General features: G+C 38.3%; 4 protein-coding genes across 5 annotated transcripts; 2 read left to right on the top strand and 2 right to left on the bottom strand.

Annotated features, from left to right (window-relative positions):
* The first annotated feature begins 1,655 nt into the window (after window positions 1-1,655).
* On the top strand, window positions 1,656-5,684 carry LOC104453292 (histidinol-phosphate aminotransferase, chloroplastic). Of its 2 annotated transcripts, none has more exons than XM_039316383.1 (10): window positions 1,656-1,897; window positions 2,002-2,240; window positions 2,831-2,914; window positions 3,178-3,332; window positions 3,421-3,518; window positions 3,687-3,795; window positions 4,204-4,361; window positions 4,474-4,616; window positions 4,742-4,882; window positions 5,196-5,684. In XM_039316383.1, the coding sequence occupies exons 2-10, from the start codon at window positions 2,013-2,015 to the stop codon at window positions 5,328-5,330; spliced, it is 1,251 nt and encodes a 416-aa protein (XP_039172317.1). In that variant the 5' UTR covers window positions 1,656-1,897; window positions 2,002-2,012; the 3' UTR covers window positions 5,331-5,684. The 2 variants fall into 2 exon arrangements, with proteins under 2 accessions (XP_039172317.1, XP_039172318.1); XM_039316384.1 differs by having other exon boundaries at window positions 2,036-2,240; window positions 5,196-5,416.
* Window positions 5,685-6,571: 887 nt separating this feature from the next.
* On the bottom strand, window positions 6,572-10,100 carry LOC104455444 (acyl-coenzyme A thioesterase 9, mitochondrial). Its single transcript, XM_039317107.1, is given in 6 exon segments — window positions 6,572-7,267; window positions 7,629-7,757; window positions 7,961-8,430; window positions 8,919-9,096; window positions 9,619-9,881; window positions 9,884-10,100. Coding segments are annotated over 6 exon segments (1,395 nt in total). The 5' UTR covers window positions 10,089-10,100; the 3' UTR covers window positions 6,572-7,117.
* A 2,039-nt stretch (window positions 10,101-12,139) lies between these two features.
* On the top strand, window positions 12,140-14,727 carry LOC104453291 (sm-like protein LSM36B). Its single transcript, XM_039317108.1, has 4 exons — window positions 12,140-12,296; window positions 12,672-12,820; window positions 14,163-14,276; window positions 14,360-14,727. Exons 2-4 carry the CDS (start codon window positions 12,703-12,705, stop codon window positions 14,404-14,406), a joined length of 279 nt encoding a protein of 92 aa, XP_039173042.1. The 5' UTR covers window positions 12,140-12,296; window positions 12,672-12,702; the 3' UTR covers window positions 14,407-14,727.
* A 5,192-nt stretch (window positions 14,728-19,919) lies between these two features.
* LOC104455440 lies at window positions 19,920-22,121 on the bottom strand. The gene has a single exon (XM_010070231.2). The coding sequence runs from the start codon at window positions 22,119-22,121 to the stop codon at window positions 19,920-19,922; it is 2,202 nt and encodes a 733-aa protein (XP_010068533.2).
* Between the last annotated feature and the right edge of the window lie 2,887 nt (window positions 22,122-25,008).

Here is a 25,008-nt window from a genome sequence, read left to right as displayed (position 1 = left end):
CGCCATATCCCTTTCAGTTGAATAGGTAAACATCAAGTTTCTCTTACCCCCTCTTTGCATGGTAGGGGAGGTTGTTCTCACTCACCTGCTTTGAATTTGTCCTCTTGCTTAATACTGTCTTTGAATAGGAATGATGTTGGTAATTTATTTACAAAACAAATGAAGAGGTGCCTTGTCCCACATCGAAAAGATGTGAGTGCACACATGGACGAGATTTAGCATTAACCGACAAGCATTAATTTTATTTATTGAAAATTTGGATTTATTTTTATAAAATATTAACTATAAAGTCTTGTTGAAGCAATCTGTTTTGTTCACGAAAATTTCTTGTTATTTTTATTTTTATTTATTTAATTCCGAATTTTTTTATGTCTTTTCAATGTAACATTTGAGGCGTACTTGTTTACGAAATGTTGTCTTCGTTCTTTTGCAACCTTTTGAAGGGTTGCCTCTATTCGAAAGATAAATATAAATACGTTTGTTTTGAGATCAAAAATACATCTTCTTCAATTTTTTGTTTTTTTTTTAAAAGAAACTATAGCCATTGTTTCTAATTGTTTTATGAGAGATCGCGGAGAAATCTTAGAATTGTTATATAGTATTCTCATTTGAGACTTTGTTGTATCTTGGAGAAAATTTCCAGTGACCATTAGCAACTTTGTGGGGTAAATAAATTCTTAAAGAAAGTGATATCATACTCAAAGTCCGACTTGATTACTCGATCCGACTTCATTGTTCTACCTAATTTGAAGCCATATTTTACTAACAAATGAATCATCGCTTACTCACGGCAAACCGAAGGTTTGGGTTTTGGAGAGTCTCACGTCATGCCGCAAAAGCGGAGAAAATCAATTTATCAAGAGAAGTCACACAATGGTGGAGTCTCCAAGTCAAAAAGACATTTGTTTTTTGTCTTCTCTTTTCTCAAAGTCAAAGATTGGGAATTTCCTTTTGTCTATAACGTCGACGAAGAAAGGGAAGACGAGTTTGAATTCCTCCTCTTACAACAACTGTGATCGGTCAGCAAATTTCTCGTGGAGGCCTCCCGCTTCATCTTTTCTCCGGCGACTTCACCGGTGCAGAAGAAGGAAAAAAAAAAAAAAACAACAAGAAATGAACATAGAGAAGAAGAAAGAAAAATAAAAAAAAGAACAAAAAGAAATCCTAAAAAGTGATGTGAAAATCACATACGAGCTAACACCTTTATCTGACACTAAATTGAATCCTCATTTACAAAAATTAATTTACTTTGAGTCTTTATTTAAATTTTGGGTTAGCGACCGGCATCAAACTGAAGGTTCATACATTCTTGTTGTATTCATTATCATGAAAAATCTGAAAATATTTGAAAAGTGAATCCTTTGATTAATTCAAGTTTATGAGCTACATTGAACGTTAACATATAGATCGAGAGATTAAATTAAATATATATCGAAAGTTCATTGATCATATTAAATAAATTAAAAGTTCAAATGTGACATTATATATTAAGCTAAAATTTAAATACCATATTTCATATTGAATTAAAATTCAGGACTATCATTTTTCCTTAAATTTTCCCAACTTGAGTCAACTTTAATTGCGGGGACATGGATACGCCGGGTACAGAGAATATAAAAAAGTCCATCGAAACATGGACAAAAATATCAAAGGGATTCGATACCTAAACTGCATTTGTCGCAACTCCTCAATCCTCCAGCCTCAGTTCTGTCTTCTCTTCCGTTGTTTCTTCAAATCCTACGTCACTGTCCGAGGCTCATTCCTGTCCGTGGGAACGAACCAGTCCCTCCGTTTCCGACATTTTCACAAACACCTCGCGGACGTCTAGGGTTTTTGCCCTCCGCCGCGTCCCTGCCCGGACCGGACAACCGGACTTCTCGCCCGGGAAAAGCCGCCGGTACGCATGGACCGATCTCCGTCTCTCTCTCTCTTGCCCGCTTTTTTTTTTTTTTTTATGCCGAATTTTTAGTGCCTTGATCGTTGAATTTGAACACCATGCAGATTGATTTTTGATGGGTGTGGTTGAAATAAGCAGCTTCTCCGCTCTTTGGTCTGCCAAATTGAACGGCGCCCGGCGACCCGTTTGCTCGCTCGAGGGAAGGCGGAGGGGGGTCGTCGCCATGGCCTCCACCGTGGACGTCCAGCATTTGAGCGAGGCCAACCGGGAATTGACCGGCGACTCGTTCATTCGGCCTCATCTGAGGAAATTGTCTCCTTACCAGCCCATTTTGCCTTTTGAGGTTAGTGCTGAAGCTGGTCCTTTTGAACCTTTTAGTGTACTCTTGCGAAAGGTGTGAGCTTTGCGGCTATTGTGCTTTAAATGTCATTGTTGATGCTTAGGTGGGAGAGTGTTTCTGGCTTATAGTTTTGGAGTTTCTTATAAGTCACCTAAGTTGATTTATCTAGGCGCCAAGGATTTCGCTTCTCAATCTTGGGCTTGCCTTAGAAAATTCAATCTTTATTACAATCTCCTACTGCAGGCTCTTGGTTCCTAGGAATATAGATTAAGGTGGGGAATTGATTCTTTTAAGTCTCGTTTATGCACCGAGAATTGAGCCAAAGGTAATTCTCCTCCCATTTTCCAGTCTGAATGAATGTCAACTGATTGTGGAAGTCCTTTACCAAAAAAACTGATTGTGGAAGTCCTCCCAACCATTGTACACCTTTGAACTCCTGTTCCATGGGACATAATTTTGTTTATGCTACGGTTGTTTGGTTCTCCTATTTTCATTAATACATGAAGCATGACACTTCATTTGCAATTGTTAATGCACAAACTGGACATTGTCATAAGTTCTATGTTGATGTTAGCGTTGTGTATCTACTGCAGGTTTTGTCTACTCGTCTTGGAAGAAAACCAGAGGACATTATCAAATTAGATGCAAATGAAAACCCTTATGGTCCTCCTCCGGAGGTAAGTTTCATAAATGATTTGACTGTGCAAAATAATATATTACTGTTTCTTTTTCTTAATAATTACGAATAAATGAATCTTGTTCTTTGTTAAAGCTTCGGTTAGCTACTTATCCAAACAACAACAGCAACAACAGTAGTAGTAGTAGTAGGAGGAGGAGGACGAGGAGGAGTGGTAGTAGTAGTAAAGCTTCACTCGTTTGAATAGACCATCTGTTATTAAGTTTTCTTGTGTCTCCTCTGTTAAATCTTCGGAATTTGCAGGTTTTTGAAGCTCTAGGGTCAATGAAATTCCCATATGTATACCCTGATCCAGAGAGCCGCCGGCTCCGTGCTGCTCTTGCTGTGGATTCTGGCCTTGAAGCTGATTACATTCTTGCGGGATGTGGAGCAGATGAACTAATCGATTTAATTATGCGGTTAGACGAAGCATTTCTTTTGGCCCTTAAAGTTATCTTGACATTAGTATTGCACATGTCCTAATCGACTTGTAAATATGTCATGCAGATGTGTTCTGGATCCTGGTGATAAGATTGTGGACTGCCCTCCAACATTTACAATGTATGAGTTTGATGCTGCAGTTAATGGGGCACATGTTATCAAAGGTGATCAGTTGCAGATGAGTTCTTTTTCTGTTCTGAGTGACAATCTTAATAGATGTATTTAATATTGAATCTGCTTTTATCTTTTGTTCAGTATGTATTCTTCAACTTAACAATGAAACATACCGCAACTTTTGAGCTTATCATTTTCTTTTCGATCTTCTTCTCCAGTTCCTAGGAAGCCGGACTTCAGCTTAAATGTGGAACTCATTGCTGATGCTGTTGAGAAGGAGAACCCTAAATGCATATTTTTAACTTCTCCTAATAATCCAGATGGGAGGTATCTCTCAATTCCGAGTACTTATGCTTTAAATTTATATAATAGACACACACACACACACACACACACACACACAGATATATATTATGTTCTGTATGACACTTGACTTCGAACTTCGAATCATTAAGATGTCTGAGTTCAACATCTAAATGAGTGAGTTGATTGTCGGTTTTTCTACTTACTACTGCATTAAAACTCACAATAAAGGTCACTTTTGTTAATTGCCATTGCATCTTGCGTCGCAATTTTGTGCAATTCACGCTATAAAGATGATACACACTTTTATAATTGTGATTTCCTTTATATAATATAATCTGGATCTGCTAATCTGATAGTGTAATAGTAGTTGTTGGTATTGTAGTGACAGAGCTATCTGCCAATTCTTGACTCAGTGTACTAATACTGCAGTATTATTGGTGATGAAGATCTCATTAAAATCCTGAAACTCCCAGTGCTGGTCGTGTTGGATGAAGCATACATTGAGTTTTCGGGGATTGAGTCTAGGATGAAATGGGTGAAGAAGTATGAGAACTTGATTGTTCTCCGGACATTTAGCAAAAGAGCTGGTAAGCACACAGTGTCGCAGTTTCTGGAGATTGACAGATTATGCTTGTGCTATTTCAATTTGTTTGAGGAGCCTTTAAATTCATGGATGTCGGCAAATTTATGCCAATGTAGCTTTAGCTGGACTTCGAGTGGGTTACGGAGCATTTCCCTTGAGCATTATTGAGTATTTGTGGAGAGCGAAGCAACCTTATAATGTATCTGTTGCTGCTGAAGTTGCTGCATGTGCAGCATTGCAGAATCCAACTTATCTGGAGGTAATTCTTAGTTAATTATTGATGACATTCTCCACGGAATTCTACATTTAGTAATCTGAAAGCAAAGCATCAATGTTTATAATTCTCAAAGCCCTATCTTTGAACTGTTTGTTGATTATTACCAGGATGTTAAAAACGCTCTGGTACAAGAAAGGGAGAGGCTTTTTAAACTTCTAATGGGAGTTCCATTTCTCAATCCATATCCTAGCCATTCTAATTTCATTCTTTGCGAGGTTACATCAGGAATGGATGCTAAAAAGCTGAAGGTAAGTTAGGACTCTCTAATTTTAATATGCATTGAGAGCTTAAGACAGACATTCAAGGATTCACCTGTAAAAAGGACAGACATTCAAGGATTCACCTGTAAAAAGGACATTAAAAAATTCTTTCTTTGATGTTATCTTTGTTGAGTTCCTCTATTATACTGTCATCTGTTATTATGGCCACTAATATTTACATGTTGCAAGGATTAGATGATCTCTTTTGATGACATATTCACTGAATTCCTTGAATCCTTGAAATTTTTTTCCCCCTCTTCCTTTATTTTCCACAAAGTATTGCTTGTCCAAATTGATGCAGGAGGACCTTGCCAAAATGGGTGTCATGATCCGTCACTACAACAACAAAGAGTTGAAGGGTTATGTCCGTGTATCAGTCGGGAAGCCCGAGCACACAGCTGCTTTAATGGACGGCCTTAGTCGCCTCTCACAATGACTCTGCAATTCCACGACTTTTTGTGAAGAACAAGGTGGAACAGGAAATAGATCTCCCTCACGTGCTATAATGCTAAAGACATTCCCCTTGTTTTTGCAGAATTTCCTCAAGACAGGTTTACAAAATTTTTGTTATAGTTGCTGAGGTATGTGTAAGTGTACCAGGGGCTATTCTGTTTAGGTTAGTCATTATGGATGAATCTGTGTAATTTATTCCAACGATTTCGCTGTGTAGCTTTTATTGATAGTCCCATCTCTCATCTCTATAACAAATTGATAAGGCTTTTCCAGATTCATGCCATTAATCGACTTTGAGCACTGGCATCAATAAAGATCCTCTCCTTGCTTGATGTCACAATGTATGAATCATTTGTTGTGTTATGGTGTGCCGATATCTGAAGTACAACAGTCATGAGCAGTTTTGTTAAGACATTTGTACTGACATCTGTACTGGACTTGACTTAGTATTTTTTCTACATTTGAGGGTAGGTGTACTTTATTCTACATATAGTGGTGGGTCTACAAATTAGTTTGCGGTGAGTTTATCGAAATTATTCCATGTCCGTCACTCTGTATTGTTGGAACCATGGTCTGAGGAGCAGTCACATAGTGCTAAATAAAGCATGAATAGTTCACGAAGTTTGGGTTAAGCGTCTTCCTATTACAGGTGTAAGTGTTCTCATGAATGCCAATTAGACCGAGCAAAGTATGTGTATTGCTAGATGTTTATGGGAGAATCATGACCAACTACGCAAAGTTCTGATAATCTTGAGACTTTGCACGCCATGACTCTTTTTTAGGTCCTTTCATGGCCTTGCGCAAGATCTCTCATTGTCATAGACCTCAAATTAATAGTTTGAGTTGGATTTGATTGTTAGAGGTGAATAAATAAATTCTAAGAGGAAATTGGTAAAAATTGAGCAGATTGGACAAAGTAATTATTGGAAACTTCGTCCGGGAGAAATAATAAGGATGGCCGGGTGAGCCGGTATTCAAGAAAAATAATCTTGCAAATCCTTGCAACAATAGACTGTATTCTAACCTTTTTCCCATTTCCAGTCATTCAGGGATAAAAATATGGTGAGCACAAGTGGTCCCACTTCAATGACCGGCCCTCGGATGATGGTTGATAAATTGGAACATTACAGAGAATTGAATCTAATAAATGGCTAATGGACAGGCGACCAGATCTGGTGCAATGATCTCCCAAATTCTGACCCCAAATTATCGCGCTAATTTAAATCCGAAAAGGTTAAATTGCTTCCAAGCATGTTATTCAAACAAATTTCCCAAAAGAATTCCACCGTAAAGAATCCTTATCCTAAGAACTCTCTTAGTCGACACAACAGCGTGTAGTCGCTTGACCTAGCATTAGGACAAACCAAACAACTATGTCACAAAGCAAAGAACACTCACACATGGACTCTGAACATAGTACGAGGTTATCACCAGCAGAAGTGAACTCTTACTATCCATCAATTAGAATCAACGATATGTTCAGTCCCATGTCCTTGTGAATAAGCAGGAGCTCTGATTTCTCAACATCAATTTGCTTGGCGTCTTCTAATCTTTGGTTCGTCTAATTTATGCAGTGAGACTATCTCAGAAGTAGCATAGAACTGGACTTTGCAATGCTGATACGTTTTTGGTGGGATAGGCACCTGTAATGTTCCTAACTAGACTGATGGTCTGCTGTCCACTCTTCGCTTTTTACGTATCCATTTCGGCCCCCATTTATTGACCTGCGAGTAATCATGGACGTTCGCTTCATTCACCGGAACAGTGCATTCAGGATGAAGTCTGACAACTCTCGGCATCCATACGTTCAAGGACACGCTGCGCCTCTTCTTCTGTGGATGGGACAACTTTCCGAATCCTCAATCCGTCATTCAAGGCCTCAGGACGTACAGTGAATGTAAAGTAGAATTTGTTTGACACCTGTTAGGACGATAGATGAAATAATAACAAATTTATTAGGAGTATCTAAGACATGGTGATGTGAAGCCAAGTCTGACATAAGAAATGGTAACTTCACAAAGGTTCAGTTCGTTATCTAGTTAGAATTAAAGACAGACTTCAGTATCCCCCAACTAGTGACCAGTTCATTCTTGTTGATTCTCTGTTTGAATTTTCTTATGCATGATCATCATGTTGAGAGGTGGTAAATAGTTAGCGCCCACATGAAGTGGAGAGTAAATAGATAAATACCCTAACCACAGCATCCTTTGGCTTCTGTAAGAGCAGCGAAACGATATCAAAATTTGGCAAAAGAAATGTAACAGACATGGGCAACAAGTACCTCGCTTGATCTGAGCTCAGGTCGCATCACATGGGCCACAACTTCAACATTTATCAGGGGTTCATCTGGATTGTCAAGTTCCGTATACAGAACACAGCATTTGAGGCGGAGAAAATTACCAACATCCACCTACATCCCATAAATAATATACTTCATATTATGATCTTCCACTTAACAGATCCATAATTTTACATATATACATCAGACCACAAGAGTGAAGGCACAAGTGCAACAATCCATGCTGATAGCCACGGTTCCACACTCAGCAGCTTAAGTCATACAACAGCATCGCCTACACATACAAATTCATCATGCGCCGTATAAGTGCTTACCGGTCTCAAGAAATCAACATGGTCAACCTCAATGAACCGGGGTGCCGCACCAGCAAAGGCATATGTGCTTGAAAAGGCCAATTCAAAAGCCCTTCGCATTAAAAATCCTCCAAATATTCTTCCATGGATATTCCTTTGCTGTGGCTGGCATATTAGTGAGTTCTCAAAACAAGTATCTCTTATCAGAATGCTATCTCTGTCCGCCAGAGCTGGCATATCACAGAAGACACGACCTTCGGCAAGTAAAGCCTGGAGCCTTGACGAGTCCTCTACCTTATCATCTTTGTTACTTTCTTCTCTCTTCTTTTTCCTCATTTTATTCCTATTTTCTGCCTCTTCCCAAAGTAATCTTTCTCTCTCTGTCTCTGGTGAGATAGGATTAACTGGAGCTGATTTCCCAGTTCTAGAATCACGAGCCACAAATGTGAAATTGGCGGTAAGTGCAACTGAATCTGAAGAATCCTGGGTTTCTGCATGGAATTGCCAGTTGAAGGTAAACAGCAGAATGGATCAGTAATAAGACTATATCATGGAAATGATAACTTTAAGAAGATCTAATATCTTAATATTGTGCTTGACCAGCATGTCAGAATCCTTGACAAACCAGTACTTCTTGGCAAGAGGATGTTGATTAGCAAGCTTCTCTATAGTATGGACGGGTTTAGTATTTATTTATTTATTTTTGGTAATAAGGGGATGGTGGATGGATAGCAAATTAGCAAATTTCTCCATAATTTTTACAAGTAGAGTAATGAAATCATGCAAAAGCAAGTATGGTTTGTGAAGAAGAAACATATACTTAAGGCACGGCCATCAAAGTGACACCATCCTGCAATTGCTTAGTCGCAGCAGATGAAAATGTATGTTCTTGTCCGAGAAGCCAACAAAGCAATGTCATCAACTCTAGGAAAGAAAGTAGCATACTATCAGCATTTGGGAGCACTGTTTCATATAACACCTTCGGTGGACTGAGTCACTTCCAGTTGGATCTCCATTGACGAGCGCCCAACCCATGTAACAGCTCCCTCTATTTGCAAGTCCGTGTCAATATGGATTGGCCTCTTGAGAACCATCCTGTCTACAGAAGCAGTGACTAGTAATAGAGGCCTTGTGGTGCCATCGTCGCTGGAGCAATGCTGGTCCAAAAGAAAACGGCTAAATAAAACAGGGGTTGTTCTGTTATGCACAATTCTAATGATAAATTCCACACTATATGAACTCTAAATAATCACTAGAGAACTTAAGCAAGAAGCCTCTGATCGCAGAACATGATAAGTACAAAAATTGATGAGAATTTAGACATGCTCCTATACAAATGATGGAGACAAGGTACTGCTTACAGCAAATCAGTAGCATGTTGTTCAATATTTTCGACTAAGAAATGAACTTCTCTCTGATACCAGATGACCGATTCTAAATTATTCAAACAAGGACTTGACATGCAAACTACTAATCGCAGAATACTAGAATCATTTACCCGCCCACCAAACACCGCCATCAGTCAGTTTTGTATCAGGAGTTCATCAAAGCACCGTCATTGACATCACATGCAATTCATCTTCCGCAGAAAAACATCGCAAAGTATAAATGGCACCGCATACAGAAAGAGGAAATCGAGACATCGCCATCCGATAGTTGTTCAAAGCGTGTTCATTTACCTTATAGCATATGGTCCCAGCGAGAGCATCGAGATCTTCCACCAGCTTCCCCATCCTGATCTTGTTCCAAGGATTCCTATACTGCTCCCTGAGCACATAATCGCTCGAGAACTTGTAGAAAATGCTCGTCCTGCTCCTGGCCGGGCTCCGCGGGACCAATTCGCTCTCCGGCGGCGGCGGCGCCGCCTTCCCGCTCGCACCGGCGCCGCCGACCTCCTCGAACATCTTGGATCTCGCTTCCCAAAGGGCGTTGGTGACGGGGAGAAGTACATGCCGGGCCACAGGCTGATCGGCTTCCGGATCGACGATCCGGCGTCGATGGGCGGAGAGCTCTCATACAGCGGGGGAGCGGCGGCGGAGGACGGCGGAGCGGGGGCGCCGCCGTCCCCCGTGGCGGAGAACCGGGCGGCGCTGGGCCATGATGGCCGGAAAGGAGGGAGCTTGGAGAGCGTTCGGTGGAGAGGCGCCATCGGAGTTATGGAAGGCGGAAGGTGGACTGGAGGGACGTTGGACTATATGAATTTTAGTCAAGAAAAAAATGTTGTTTAACATAAGAAAATTTGATAAATTATGTGAATTATAGTAAAAAGAAAAGAAAAATATTAGAAACTTTTATTTTTCTTTTCTCTTAAACAAAACGTGGTGCTTGCGCCAAGTATAAGACATTAAATTAAGGGTGTGTTTGTTTCATGGAAAATTTAATGATAAAGGAATTTTTCAAGAATACAGTTTGTTTTCCTTTGTTTAGCGATGTATAATTGAAAATGTTTTTTGCTGTTTGGATCCCATTAAAAAATAATTTCACACTTCATCACAGAAAAAAAAATGAATTTTTAATTTTAAAAACTTCAAAATTTTAATACTGCTGTTTTTTTATTTACTTTTATTTTCTTTCTTTTTATTTCCTTTTTCTCTTTTTCCTTCTCTTGTCCTTCACTCCATAGCTTCCTCATGCCATCCCTTCTGCTTCCTTTGGCAGTTTGTTCTCGGCTAGCTTGCAAGAGGTGAGCTTTGGCTATTGCTAGAGGCGGCAAGCTTGCCAGCTGGCTGCTAAAGGCTATGAGCTCGCCCAATCTAGCAAGGCTTAAGCCTCATCGCTAGAGGCCACGAGCTCACCTAATTTAACGAGGCTTGAGGCTCATTGGTCTTAAGCAAGCTCAAGTTTTGTTATTGAAGGCCATAAGATTGCTCAATCTGATGAGACCGGAGCTCACCGGCCGTCCTTGTGGTTGGTGACAGGTGAAGAAGAAGCAAAAAGAAAAAGAAAAAGAAGCAAATTGGAATTTTTTATTTTTAAAATGTTTTCCAAATTTTAATTTTTAAAAAATAAAAAATTGAAATTCAATTTTTATTTAAATATGATTTTATAAGAATAATTGTTTGTAAACCAAGCATCAAATCTAAGCTTTGATAGACTCATAAAACGTTTTCAGATCCTTTCAAAGGAGAAATCATTTTCCCGAATTTAACGCTGTTAGGAAAACATTTTCCGTTACTTAGGAAACGTTTTACGGTGACTTATTTTCCTAAGCGACCCAAACGGAAAATGAGGAAAATGTTTTCCTGAAAATGTATTCCGCGAAACAAACGCACCCTAAGAAGCTAAGTAAAAGACATTAAATTAAGAAAGCTATGTAAAGAGATGGAATGCATGGCTATGTAAAGAGATGGAATGCATGTCCTACTACTACTACTACTACTACTACTACTACTAATAATAATAATAATAATTTTTCTAATAACAATCTTAATTGGATCTCAAATATGACCGAGGAAAGTAGAAGAAGAAAATAGCAATCGGATTTTTCATGGAAGACACTACTTATAAGTATAATCTTCTCATGATTGGATAGCAACATCCTTGTTTTTACGAATTTCCCAAATAAATTCAAAAACATGAATGACTTGATTCAATTTATGCAGTTGAAATAGAATTATTGACTTGAAATTTACTTGAGGAAAAAACTCATAAACAAACTAACAAACTTGGCCAATCTCTTCTTCACCTTCCAAATATCGAAGCACCATAATGACGCTTTTCTTGTCCCTTCTTTTTTAGCAACTCGATACCTTTAATTTTTTTTTTTTTAAATTCGTAACATTTGGAACTTTCAAAAAAATCAAAATGTGGGCTCCATACGCTTGCCCCCAATGTCTTGAATTGGTAAGCAAAAAATCACAATTCATAAAGTACTCATCCATAAATGATCAGTTGCATTACTTATAAAAATGAACTGACAAAACATATTTTCAATTATAAATGAAATATCAAGGCATATATCGTTAAGTGAGAATTTCTTTTTCTGAGCAATTAAATGTCATAAGATATATGTCCAAAAAAATGTCATAAGATATTTTTAAATTATTTGTTTTTTTCAAAATAAACTTTTGTGGCAAATTACAAAACTGCCATTTAGACCCAGACTTTCAGAGAGTTGTGGATAAGATAATGAACATTCTCTTTTTGGGGTCGAAATACTGAACATAATCTAGTGGGTTTTACCTCTTTAGTTTCTCCTTCCAATTCTACCCCTTAAAAGCCCACTATTTCACGATTTTGACACTCGCTGCTGAAGTATGTGATGCAGAGCTCGGGCTAGAGCTTGTTCTTCTTCTGAATTTCGCTGCAGCGCGCGCTCCGCCTTCGACCGTGCATCGAACGAGGAACTTCCAGCGAAGTGAGTTCAGCTTTAGCCTCTTGCTCTTCGAAATTTCTCGCTCCCTCTTTCCTTTACGTTTAGGGTTTGTTTCTCTTGGTTCTTTTAAGGGTTTGGTGTCGGTTTCCCCTCCGTAAAGTCGCTTGAATCGCTGCATTTTCCAGTGCATCTTTCATTCTAAGTTCCTTCGATTTGCTGTAAAACGAGGGACAAGATGAGCACACAAGAGGGTCGTCTGCGTTTTGATGTTTGGGGGGGTTATTATAGGTAGAGGTGAACATGGGATTTGCCACAGATTTGTTTGTTCATGAGCCCTTTTTTTTTGGTCCTAAATTGGCGTGCAATTTTGTTTCTTGTCCATTGATTAAAGTATGATTATGGATATTCCTGTTTAAGGTAGAGGAAACACCGGTTGAGTATTAGGAGGATGAGCGGAGGAGGAGGAGAGAAAGGGTCGGCCACTACAAAGACCCCCGCAGATTTCCTGAAATCTATTCGCGGGAGACCAGTTGTCGTCAAGCTGAACTCTGGAGTCGATTATCGAGGTACTCCTCTCAACATGGTCTCTCTGTGTGTTAAGAGAACTATTCAGCAAAATTTTGTCTTTGTAGCTTGATAATGCTGAGTTTGAGATGATTTCCATCCTTGTATTTACTGATTGTACCGAATCCTATGTGCCTTCAGCTACTTGTTTCAAGCTTTAACTAGTCGGGGATGATATGTGGGTTGCGTTCGCAGCAATTCGTATGAGTGAAGTGGCAACTTGCTCACCTCAAGCTTCAGGCAGAACTTTAAGTCAACTGGAATTATAAACCAAATGAACCTTTCCTATCAAACTGATGTAAATGAAGAAGAATATTGCTTTTGTCATAAACTGTCAAACGCATTTGTGACCCTACATCATGCTGCAAAGACTGAGTGGTTAAGTTGGTCTTGCCATGCACATTGTGGTCTAGATGTATAAGTCACTAAGCATTTTATTTTCCATCATCAGGAGGGAAACTACATAAAGTCTTTTAAATATAATAACCATCTCTTTTTCTGACAATGTTCATGGTATTCACTATTAAAAAGAGATCAGTAGTAAAATTGGTGCTCTGATGTTGAACTCATCTTCTCATCTATCAACAATGATTAGATGGGAAAGCTCACTTAAGAAAAATGTTTTGTTCATGAAATCAGCTATTGTTATGGATGTTTGGCAAATCAAATGATGATTACACATGATATTCATATTCTTTCTTGGAAAACCGCAAAAACAAGAATCTTGCACATACGTGCTACTATTTGATTACAAGATACCAAAAACCTTCTTTTAATGGCATGAGAATATACCCCCAAAAGAAAAGAAAGGCTTTCAAACTTCATGGTTTTTCTTTTGGGTGTTGAGAGAGGGAAGGAGAACAAGCGCAGGAAAAGAGAAGGGGAGAAGCAGGGTGTTTGATGATAAATTAGTGAACTTATATGGATAAAAGATTTGGTTGCTTGAAAGCCATTTGATCCATCCCGATGGCCTTATCACGAAAATGAGAGGATTGTTGGTAATACCCTTTATGTGGGCTTCTCAATTGAACTTTCTCAATTTACTATTTGTAGTAAATCCGCATAGAGAAAAAGCTGGTATCTGTATGGTATGTGCCTATGATTAAGCCTTCTCGTGTCAACTTCTAGTAATTTTCTAAACCCTAGTTCTTGTGTCGTTAGACCTGGAGGAGAGGTGAGTTGGATGATAATAAACTAATTGATCTGCAATGTTCCAGAAAAGCATGTTTTTTTATCCCATGCTATATGCAGGCTATGCTGATGATTAGTTTAGAACCACAATCTTGTGTTGCCTGAAGTTGTTTGGTATTCTCATATGTTCTGATCGGTTGGAGTTTTATGCAGGTATTCTGGCCTGCCTAGATGGATATATGAACATAGCAATGGAACAGACGGAAGAGTACGTCAATGGGCAGCTGAAAAATAAGTATGGAGATGCTTTTATTCGAGGAAATAATGGTAATGATGTATTCAATATCGCTGCTTGTTAAATCATTTCTTTGCTGACTTGGACCATGCCTAATTGGTATGACTTATTGCAGTTCTGTATATCAGCACTTCCAAGCGGACTCTGGCAGATGGGGCTTAGTGTTTGATTGTGCTATGTAATCTGGCATGGTGGAGTTATGTGGTCAAGCTTTTGATGGGCACGTTCTTGGTTGCAGGTCATTGTGGCTCTAGAATTGGGGGAAAGTGAACATATTCTAAATTTTAGAGCTGATTTGTGATTCTTACTGATAATCCTGCATCTCATGAAATTGGTTTGTGAATTGCTTGACGAGCACTGGTAATGCCCTAGCTCTTCCTAATTTAGCATGTCATCATATTTATGTGGCTCTTTGTTTGTGTATTGCCGTTTGGCTTAATGCCGTTCTGTTTATGAAGAAGGTGAATTGCATTCAAGCATCAACCTCAGATGCCATCTGTATATGTCTGTATAATCGATTCTATTGCAAAAGGTCGCGGGAAAAATTTATATGACGTCTTTCAGAATATGGGAGTGTCATATTTTGCGCACGCATGGAGGAAGATTCAGACTAGATTATCTAATTAATCAAGTGAAATTACACTACCTGAAAATATGTCCTTGCATGAAAATTGAACCTTTGGTTTGTGAGAAATAGGTATTCCATTTCAAATCTATTTCCAGCAAAGTAATTATTCGTTGTTTTGTAAAAAATATAGGAGGAAGCTAATTAATCGGCCCTTTATGAGAATAGCTTGGTGTTTTAGCTGGTCCGAATTGTTCATTGATAATACAAGATCATGATATTTTGGAATTTACAGTCTATGAGAAAATATTTCGTGTAAATTTACAATAAGTCATTTCCCCTTAAGATACCCTATTTATTAAAATTCCTTTTATACTATTATCGGTATAAATTGCAGTACAAGTAGACACACATGCAGGGCTTACTACGAGGAATGAAAATCCATCCCATAGCAGCATTAGTGACAAAGACAGACAAATAGATACACAAACCAAGGAAAACAGGTTTATTGAAACAAGACAGTTGATGCGTATGAAATATCTAATCCCATACTTCATAAGACATCCCTCATTCAGGTTTGTAGAAAGAACCGAAATAAGTAATCGACAGCCAAATAAAGGCGAGAAGCTTGCCATTTTTGCTCAGCGCCCGCACATGTGCTTCTCTCTTAATTTGAATTGCTGCGTATGATATAGTCTCAATCCACGTTCAGCTCATCACCTTCCACTTCATGTCCTTGAGTCCTCCCATCTCTCGGGCCAAATAGACCCCCTCGGCGAGTGTCCTTGAAGTGATGGGTTTGACATGGCCCTAAGCCCGTTCACATCACTGGAACCAGCATTCACATCATTGCAGCCAACAAGGAGGTAGCTCTGTTACTCGAGCAATATATTCCCTGATATCACTTGGGCAAAGCCCGCAACACCGCATGCCACATTAGTTAGAGTGGATCTTGCTGAATTCTCTCTCGTTTCTTGCTGTGGGGCTCATTCATTGTTCCTCTTTGTTGTATAACATTGCCGTAGGAATATGCCACATTATGACATTAGGGTCGTAACTAGCCTTAGTGACATACACTAAAAGATTGTTGCAATTAGTTTCCTCCGGTACCATCAAGAATCATAGAACCTCTAGCTTCAGATATCTTCCTCAACTCTGTCTGGACGTTTCACCTCCCTCAAGAGAAAGATTCATAGCTTCTTAATGAAGGGATGCTTGGGCACGTCCATTGCATTTGCCATCACTGTTATGCCAACAAAGATACAAATCAATGATGCACAGCGATCCGCTTGATGGATACAACGGATGATCTTCTTAGCCATGCGGCATAGAGAGCTGCGGATATTAGAAAAATGGATGATCCAGCACCGATTGCTCTCATACATCTTTCTCAGACTTTGCTTTAAGCTCTTGGAGAAAAGGTTGCAAATAGAGATGGATTCTTACCACCTTTAAAATATTAATGGCATAATTAAAAACTCATAAGTAACACTGGCATTAGACTTTGCTTTACATGTGAAGAATCGGGGCTTCCTCAGCTTATCAGTCTTGTGGAGAAACATATCTAATTTAGATGATCCGCTGGTGTAGATTTCGATTATGCCAACATTTAAATTGGACAAAAGAGAGAAGGGAACAAGTAATTTCCACATCGAGTTAGGGAGCCGATACTTCTTCAAGTGATTGAACAGGACAAAAGCCATTACAATATTAGTGAAGACTATGAAGCAGAGAATGTAGCTGCACCTGTTGTATATTACTAGTATTTTTGTGTGGAACACCTTGTAAATGAATTGGAGTTCAACAACTATTGCCCTCAATGCATTTATCGCAGAAACTCCATGGAAATATTCGCGGCTCATTTGGCGTTCTTGATTTATGTATCTGATAATCTCCGATGAAGACCTTAAATATTAGAAAGTAGTAAGCGTACTTCATGACAATGCTTTCATCAAGCTTTGCTTCTTAACTAGAATAACCATCCCCAGAAAATTGAGTTCTTTAGCGAGCAGGTCAAGTGATAAATGCGCTATTATTTCGAGATGTTCATGGAACTTATGCTAAGAGACTACCCATTTCCTCGACCTAGGAAAGCTCGAGCTAATAAATGCCTGAGTCCTCTCCGTATTTTCAATGGCCGTGGCAAGTAACACCAGTATTGTTAGGATCACTAGCGATTTGTTCCTAAGAAATATCTGCACAAAGACATAATCACAAAAGAAAAACGATCGGGTAGTTTGCAATTTTCTTTATAAGGAGGGCAAATATATTAAGAACAACTTGAAGCAAAAGATTCAATATAGTGAAGTTTCAGATGTTCCATTTGTTCCACGTAGTCAAAATGGAACTAAATAGCATATTTTTGTTACATGTTTGGTTAAGATATAAATAAGTCATAGTTGGATCCTAGTGTTTTTCACTTGAAATAATCTTTGGATTATGCTCACCATATTATGGGTGGAGTCTTAAACAACAACAACTAACACACATGCGTAGGGCGGTTTGCATGCATTTATAATAATAAAGTGAGTTGAAAATCGGAAATCCATCTTTGACGAAACCTTGTTGAAGAATGGACCGACATTACTTAATCAAATTAGTCATCAAATATTATAGAGCATTAATGCTTCATATAGAAAAACCAAATTGATTCGAATCAAAGAGCACACAAATCAATTTGGCCACAATTAAAATTCACGAACCAAAGCGAATGATGACTAAGAGTTTAAGTTCTAAACTTTGATATTGTCTCTTCTTTTAATCAATGCTAGAAAATAAAAGTAGTTTATGAAACCGAGTCGTGAATGATGCTTATTGAACATTTAACCATGGCTCATTTTGTTCAAGAAGCTAATCAAGGTTGGTTGTATTATTTCTTCTATAAATCAACGTATCGTTCTGTTGTCCAATTTTGTAAAGCGGCGCTTATATTGATTTTAGGGTAGGTCCTTCATTCCTGGTGAAATACCAAAACCATATGTTACAATTGATCAACAACCATTTATATCCTTTATTTATCCGAATACCATTTACATTCCTCTACCTTAAACACCATATTAAAAAGATCAAATTGCTCTTCCTTGCAAATTCATTATAGCATTTTACCTAGGGTTTGAGTATTTTTTTGTGGATGTGAGGATTTATGATTTAGGAGTAGACCTTTTTTTTTTTTTTTTGGAAAAGAACATTTTTTCGTAAATAGGGATACTATAGCCGCGAATGATAACTATTTTAGTTAGAAATTGATTTCGCGAAGAAAAATAGATTTTTTTAATAATTTCTATTATTGTATGAGTTTTTAAGTAAAAATACGCATTTGATAGTGAGACAGAATTTATCTCTATCGAGTGGCAACGAATAGTGAACAACGGCGGTGGCCAGTGAATGGCGGTGATGGGGGTGGCGGAGGGTGGTGGCGATTGGCGGACGTAATGTTGGCCGGTAGAGATGTGGACGGACGGCGAACAGTGGCGACGAACCGCGGATTGCGAGATAGTGGCGGCGGCGACATATGGCGATGGTCGGCAATTGGCGGTGGATGGCGAACAACTATTAGTAATTAGTGATTGACGGCGGGCGGCGGTAGATAGTGGTTGACAAACAGCGGTGGTCGACAGATGGTGGCTAGGGACGGTGGATGAGCAGTTTGCTAGTAGTGAGGATGAACGATGGGAACAATTTTTATTTTTCATTTTTGTTCTAGAAATAGAGAAGTACACATTTTTCACTTTTGATTTATGTTATAAACCTATTTCCAAAGTATAAATCTATTCTAGAAATAGAAAAAATGAAATAGTTTTACCGAACGAATCTCTATTTTAAAAACAAGCCTTGAACAAAAAAATAATTCTGGAACAAAAATAAAATGGTTATCATGCGCCCCTTAATATAGTTGACATAAAAGTGGAAGGTTCGGGTATGTATTTAATATTTTCAAAAGTAAAAATATTATCAGTGTGCATTTGGTGAAAGTAGAGGTATGTTTTTCGCATGTTTTCTTTGTTTTTTTTTTTTTAACTTGGACCCCACGTGACGTTCCTCTTTCTTGTCCTCTTTTTTTAACGACCCACGGATTGTGTTTATCTTGCGCCTGACTTGTCGTTGTCAGTCACTTTTTTTTTTTTTGGATTTTCTTGCCTAGCCACGTTGGAGCAATGATTACATTAAGTAGGTACACATGAGCCTAAACAATCTCCACCGTTGAATCACATAGGTCCCATGCAGGATCCATGTAACGACTGAGATGTCTCGATGTCATCTTCAGCTATTTGATTTCATTATTGTTTCTCCTAACAGAAAGATACAGAGCTTCCAGTTAGGGATTTTTTCCATGGCGCTGATGGACTTGTCTATAAATCTGTGTCCTAAAAAGCAATGATTCGTTGTCGGCAAAATATTATAGGAGGAATAGCTAATTAATGGGCTTCTTTATGAGAATAACGATGGCATTTTAGTTGGTCCAAATGGCTCGACAATGATAAGATGCTTTTACACCTTTGCGTCTTTAAATACGTATACAAAATCATGATTATCCTGAATTTACAGCCCGTCCATGAGAAAATTACTATTTCTTGTATAAATTTACGACCCGCATGAAATTGATTATTTACTATTACTATAAGTAAACACATGCAGGGCTTACCGTGAGGAATGAAAATTCATCAATCTTGGCATTAGTGACGAAAATACACAAACTTGTAAATCCTATTTAAATGAACACTAGTAGAAATTCCATGAAGATGGTAAAATAAGACAGTTGAATTGGATGAAATATCTAATTGGAGTATGTTGGAAGATATGCGGCTTTGATAGAGGATTTGATCCGATTACGATTTTGTACAGATCAATTTAAGATTAGATCTAGATTAGATTGATTTGTAGGATCTTTAACTTCCTTTCATACACACATCTTGTATTATAACTATTAGGGCTGTACATCAGATTGATTGTTCATTGAAGACAATACAATACACACAAATTCCCGTCCCAAAAAAAAAAAAAAAAAAAACACACACACATACACACACACACAAATTCCCAAAGTTCTCTACGTCTTCAATCTCGAGATTTCCTCTTTCTTTATTTTCTTCAACAACTTTCAGAGTGTTCATTACACAGTCTGTTTTAACTCACCTTCCTCATCCGAGGGTTCATAACACATGCCCCATACTGGTTTGTAGAAACAACCGAAATGCGCCATCAACAGCCAAACAAAGGCTAGAAGCTCTCCACCTTTGCTCAGCACTTGTATGTGGGCCTCTCCCTTAATATGACTCGCTGCATATGATAGCATCTCCACCCACACTCCGCTTATCACCTCCCACTTACCATCCCTTAGCTTTTCGATCTCTTGGGCCAAATGGACGGCCTCCTGGAGCTCAGTTCTTTGGTGGAGTTTTGGAACCTTGGTAAAACATTCCTCACATAGCTGCTTCGCCTTCATCTCATCTAATTTGCAGAAGACACCTAACTGGGTTAGCACATGGTTTGATGTGATTTTGGCAATGCCCGCCACATCAGACATCACATTAGGCTGATTAAATAGAAGATACAACATATAGTCGGAGAGAATTTTGCTGAACTCCCTTTTGTCATGTTGGGTTGTGGAACTCTCTTTGTTGTACCAAATTTCAGTGGCAACATGCCACCTTATAATACTACTATCGTAAGTAGCATCAGTGACATGCTTTGCAAGACTGCCACAAGAAATCCCTCTTGGTCTACTCCGAATAAATCGATCACCTCTAGCCTCAAATATCTTCTTCACCTCTTCTTGATTATTCGCATTCTCAGATTTACGTTTCACCTCCGTAAAGATAAAGATCCATAACTCTTTAATAAAGGGATTCTTGGACACATACTTCACATTTGCAGGTACTACTAATAATGGTTTCTTGGAAAACTTCTTTGCTATGTACCTCAGACAACGGCCTCTCGCAATTGTGCCACTAGCTTGAAGGAAACAGAAGATAATTTTCTGAGCCATACATGATGAAAACTTGCAGATTTTAGAAAAAGTGACGATGCCCCAACATCTGCGCTTGTAGATCTTTCTAGGACTCCCCTTCACCACCTCGGATAAAAGATTGCAAGCAGAAATGGATTCTGACCACCTTTGAAATATTAATGGTGTATCTAAGACAGTGTAAGTACTGTTGGCATTAGGCTTTGCTTCACATGGGGTGAATCGAGGCTTCCTCAGGTAATCTGTGGTAGATACCAACTTGTGGAGAAGTGAATCTAGTTTGGATGATCTTGTGTTGCAGCGCTTGATTTTGACGACCATCCAATCAGAGAAAACGAGCATAAATAGAGCTATCGCATCAAGAGCAATTCCTCCAAAAAGAAGCAAATAAGTAATTTCCACATCAGGTTCCTTGAGCCGATGCTTCTTCACACGATTGAATAGGACAAAAGCGATCACCACATTGGTGAAGGCTATGAGACGGAAAATGTAGCCCCAATTGGAATGTATGGCAAATGCTTTTGTGTGGAGTACCTCGTAAATGAAATGGAGTTCAACTGATAACACCCTCAATGCGTCCATCGCAGAAACTTTGCAGAAATATTCGCGGCTTATTTCACGTTCTTGTCTTTTGAAGATGAAATCTGCGAGGAAGACCTTTAAGATCTGAAGGAAGCAGTCGGCATGTTTCACCACTATACTCTCGGCAAGCGTTGCTTCTTTATTAGAATTTCCACCTAGTTGAACATTGAGTTCTTGAACCAAATTCTTGTACGCACCTTCAGAAGAGGACGTACCTTTAGAAGAGGACGTCTGAGAGAGTGCCCATTCCCTAAGCCTTGGGAGGCTCGAGAAATAAAGGGCTAGTATCCTCTCCGCATTTTTTATGACCCCGGCAAGAAAGACCAGCATTGTTGGGAGTACAAGCGACTTGTTGGTGGGAAATATTTGTGCAAAGACATAGATGGTGGCACTGATTTGGAAGATGAGATTGAGTAGGTGACGTTGCCAAAGCAAACTGTCCTCCATAGAGAATGCGGTGATGGTATCTGGACCGCCAAGATGCAACAAGAGAAATGAAACCCAAAATGCTTGAAGTGCTCCGTCTACTTTAGCCATATGAGTAGAAGAGTAGCCTTGGTTATGAGAGATGAGCCCGATCGTGTATATAGCTACCGAGTCAGCCATCAAATAGGCCAACCACAAGAGGAAAATGATGTGGTGGTTTGTTGTTTTCTTTCTAAAGGGTCCAAATAGAACGAGAACGATTTGAACAAAGAGACTCAGAATGACAAAGCCACGAATATTCCATTGGTTCCATAGATCCCCAATGGAGCTCAATGCCATGTTTCTACTTGGTTCAGTTTGAAGTTTATCGTTCCTCTTTAATATAATTTGGACTGCAGCAAAATGCATAGAACCGATAGTGGGAGATGTATATATAGAGTTTGAAATGGTTGCTTGTTTGTTTAACCTCTAGTGGACTAAATTAAATGTTTATAGTGGGTCATGTGTCCATGAAAGACATCATTACGTTATTAATTGTTAAATCCATCCATTATGATCCGGAATTACATGACAAAATTTCACCAGAAAGTTTGCTTTACCCATAGGAATGGGAATAAAAAAAAAAAAAAAAATTCTTTCACGTGGATGAGACAAGCCAAAGCCAAATTGGAGTTAATATTAAGTGGAGCCTCCAAAAGGCATGTCTGTCTCCCACCAAAGCAAGTGACGACAGGTTTTTCACAGCTAGCAATTACTTTTTTATATTTATTTATTTATTTCTAGGACATTGATTTCTACGACCTGAAGTTAGTCCCTTACTTTCTTTTCTTTTCAACTGGACAAAACTAGCTGCCATAAAATTAAAACTTGAAGGTTGAATGTAAAATTTTGTAAAGTTTTAAGATTGCACGAGCTCAATAAGTTTTGTCCGTATAAAGGGCAAAATATTCGCTTTATTTCGTCTACGTATGGAAAAATATTCATTTTCGTCATTTTTCTCACGTTTATCCCTCTTCATACATAAATTTATCATTTAAAAGAATGGAAGATCCGATAAAGATTCCAAATTTATAATTGGGCGTGGGTTATGTTCAAAGGAGGTAACGGATATTCCAGTGGTTCCATAGATCTCCAATGGAGCTTAATGCCATGTTTCTACATAGTTTGAAGTTTATCGTTCCTCTTTAATATAATTTCGATTGCAGCAAAATATATAGAACCAAACCACCCGTTTGGGTGGTGTCGCTAGCGGCGAGCTTCTCCCTTTAACGTAATGGGAGGAGTTCGATTCTTGGACGTCGCATTGGGCGGCTTACCCGCTTCACAGGAGTTGTGGTCCCCTTCGTGAAACCCAGGGTTTGCCCGCCGGTTGCCGGCTGTACGGGTTTCCCTGGGTCACCAAAATATATATATATATAACCAAAATAGTGGAAAATGTAAGTATAGAGTTTGAAATGATTGCTTGTTTGTTTAACCACTAGTGGACTAAATTAAATGTTTATAGTGGGTCATGTGTCCATGGAAGACGTCATTAGGTTATTAATTGTTAAATCCATCCATTATGATCTGGATTTACATGACAAAATTTCACTAGAAAGTTTGCTTTACCCATAGAAATGGGAATAAAAAAAATTCCTTTTCACGTGGATAATACAAGCCAAAGCCAAATTGGAGTTAATATTAAGTGGGAGCCTCCAAAAGGCAGGTCTGTCTCCCACTAAAGCAAGTGACGACAGGTTTTTCACAGCTAGCAGTTTCTCTTTATCTTTTTATTTATTTATTTATTTCTAGAACATTGATTTCTACGACCTGAAGTTATTCCCTTGCTTTCTTTTCTTTTCAACTGGACAAAACTAGCTGCCATAAAATTAAAACTTGAAGCTTGAATATAAAATTTTGTATAGTTTCAAGATTGCACGAGCTCAATAAATTTTGTCCGTATAATGGGCAAAATATTCGCTTTATTTTGTCCACGTAAGGAAAAATATTCATTTTCGTCGTTTTTCTCACGTTTATCCCTCTTCATATATAAATTTATCATTTAAAAGAATGGAAGATTTGTCGTGCACGAAATCTGATAAAGATTCCAAATTTATAATTGGGTGTCGGTTATGTTCAAAGGAGGTAATTACGCTAATTGCCTCTCTTAACCTTGTCGATTATTAAAAAGCTTGACAAATGAGATTGTTCAAATTTACTTTCTTCCATATATCCAGTCATTGTACATCAATACAAGACTGATCAATCTAATCAAAAGACTCAATAGTTCTGCAAAATATCATATAAACATTCATATCGAGAATTAACAAAATCATATAATACCTAACAAATTGGCTAATAGGTACACGTTTAGTTAAGATATGGCATAATCATATTCAGATCGTCGTGTTTATCACTTGGATTATTCTTAGGATTGTGCTCACCATTTTACATGTGGAGTCTTGTCATACACATGCATTGGACTATTTGCATGCATTCATAATAGTATATTGAGCTGAAAATAAGAAAATCCATGTTATTTGATAAAACTATATATATATATATATATATATGTATATATTTGCCCATGAATGGACCGGTGTTGTTTACTCAAATTAGTCATTAAATATTATAAAGGATTGGTTCCTTGTTTATAGAACCATATAATAAAACATATCGATTCAAATCAAAGAGCACAAGGATCTACTTGGCCAAAATTAAAGTTTGTGGATCAAATTGGACATTAACTAAGAGCTCAAGGACTAAATTTTGATATAATTATTAATGCTAGAAATATAATTATAGTTTATGAAACCGAATTTTAAACGTTGTCATACAGTTTAATTGAATATTCAAACATGACTTACCTGTTCACGTAGCTCATGGAAGTTTGTTGCCTCTATAAATCGGGGTATCATTTGTTGTTCAATTTTTTAGGTGGTGCTTATAGTGATTTTAGACTGGGTCCTTTTCTTCTGGGGAAATTACCAAAAACATTATCTTATTGTTGAGTCAATGAGTACCTACAACCCCTATATATACGAATAACTTTCGCGTACCTCTAAGTAAAACTCTACGTATTGAAAAGACCAAATTACCCCTTCTTACATACTCATCTTAGCCCCTCCTTCATGTTGGCTGAGACCAGACATCACAGAAACAGCAAAAGACCAAGATTTGTGGTAAGGGTCCAGACGACCCATGTACACGAAAATGAAACTTCGAGGACCTTGACTTTGGAACTTGG

The sequence above is a fragment of the Eucalyptus grandis genome, chromosome 7 (assembly GCF_016545825.1).
Source record: "Eucalyptus grandis isolate ANBG69807.140 chromosome 7, ASM1654582v1, whole genome shotgun sequence".
Taxonomy (NCBI): domain Eukaryota; kingdom Viridiplantae; phylum Streptophyta; class Magnoliopsida; order Myrtales; family Myrtaceae; genus Eucalyptus; species Eucalyptus grandis.
The sequence above is the reverse complement of the archived record's forward strand: the minus strand, read 5'-3'. Positions and strand labels throughout refer to the sequence as shown.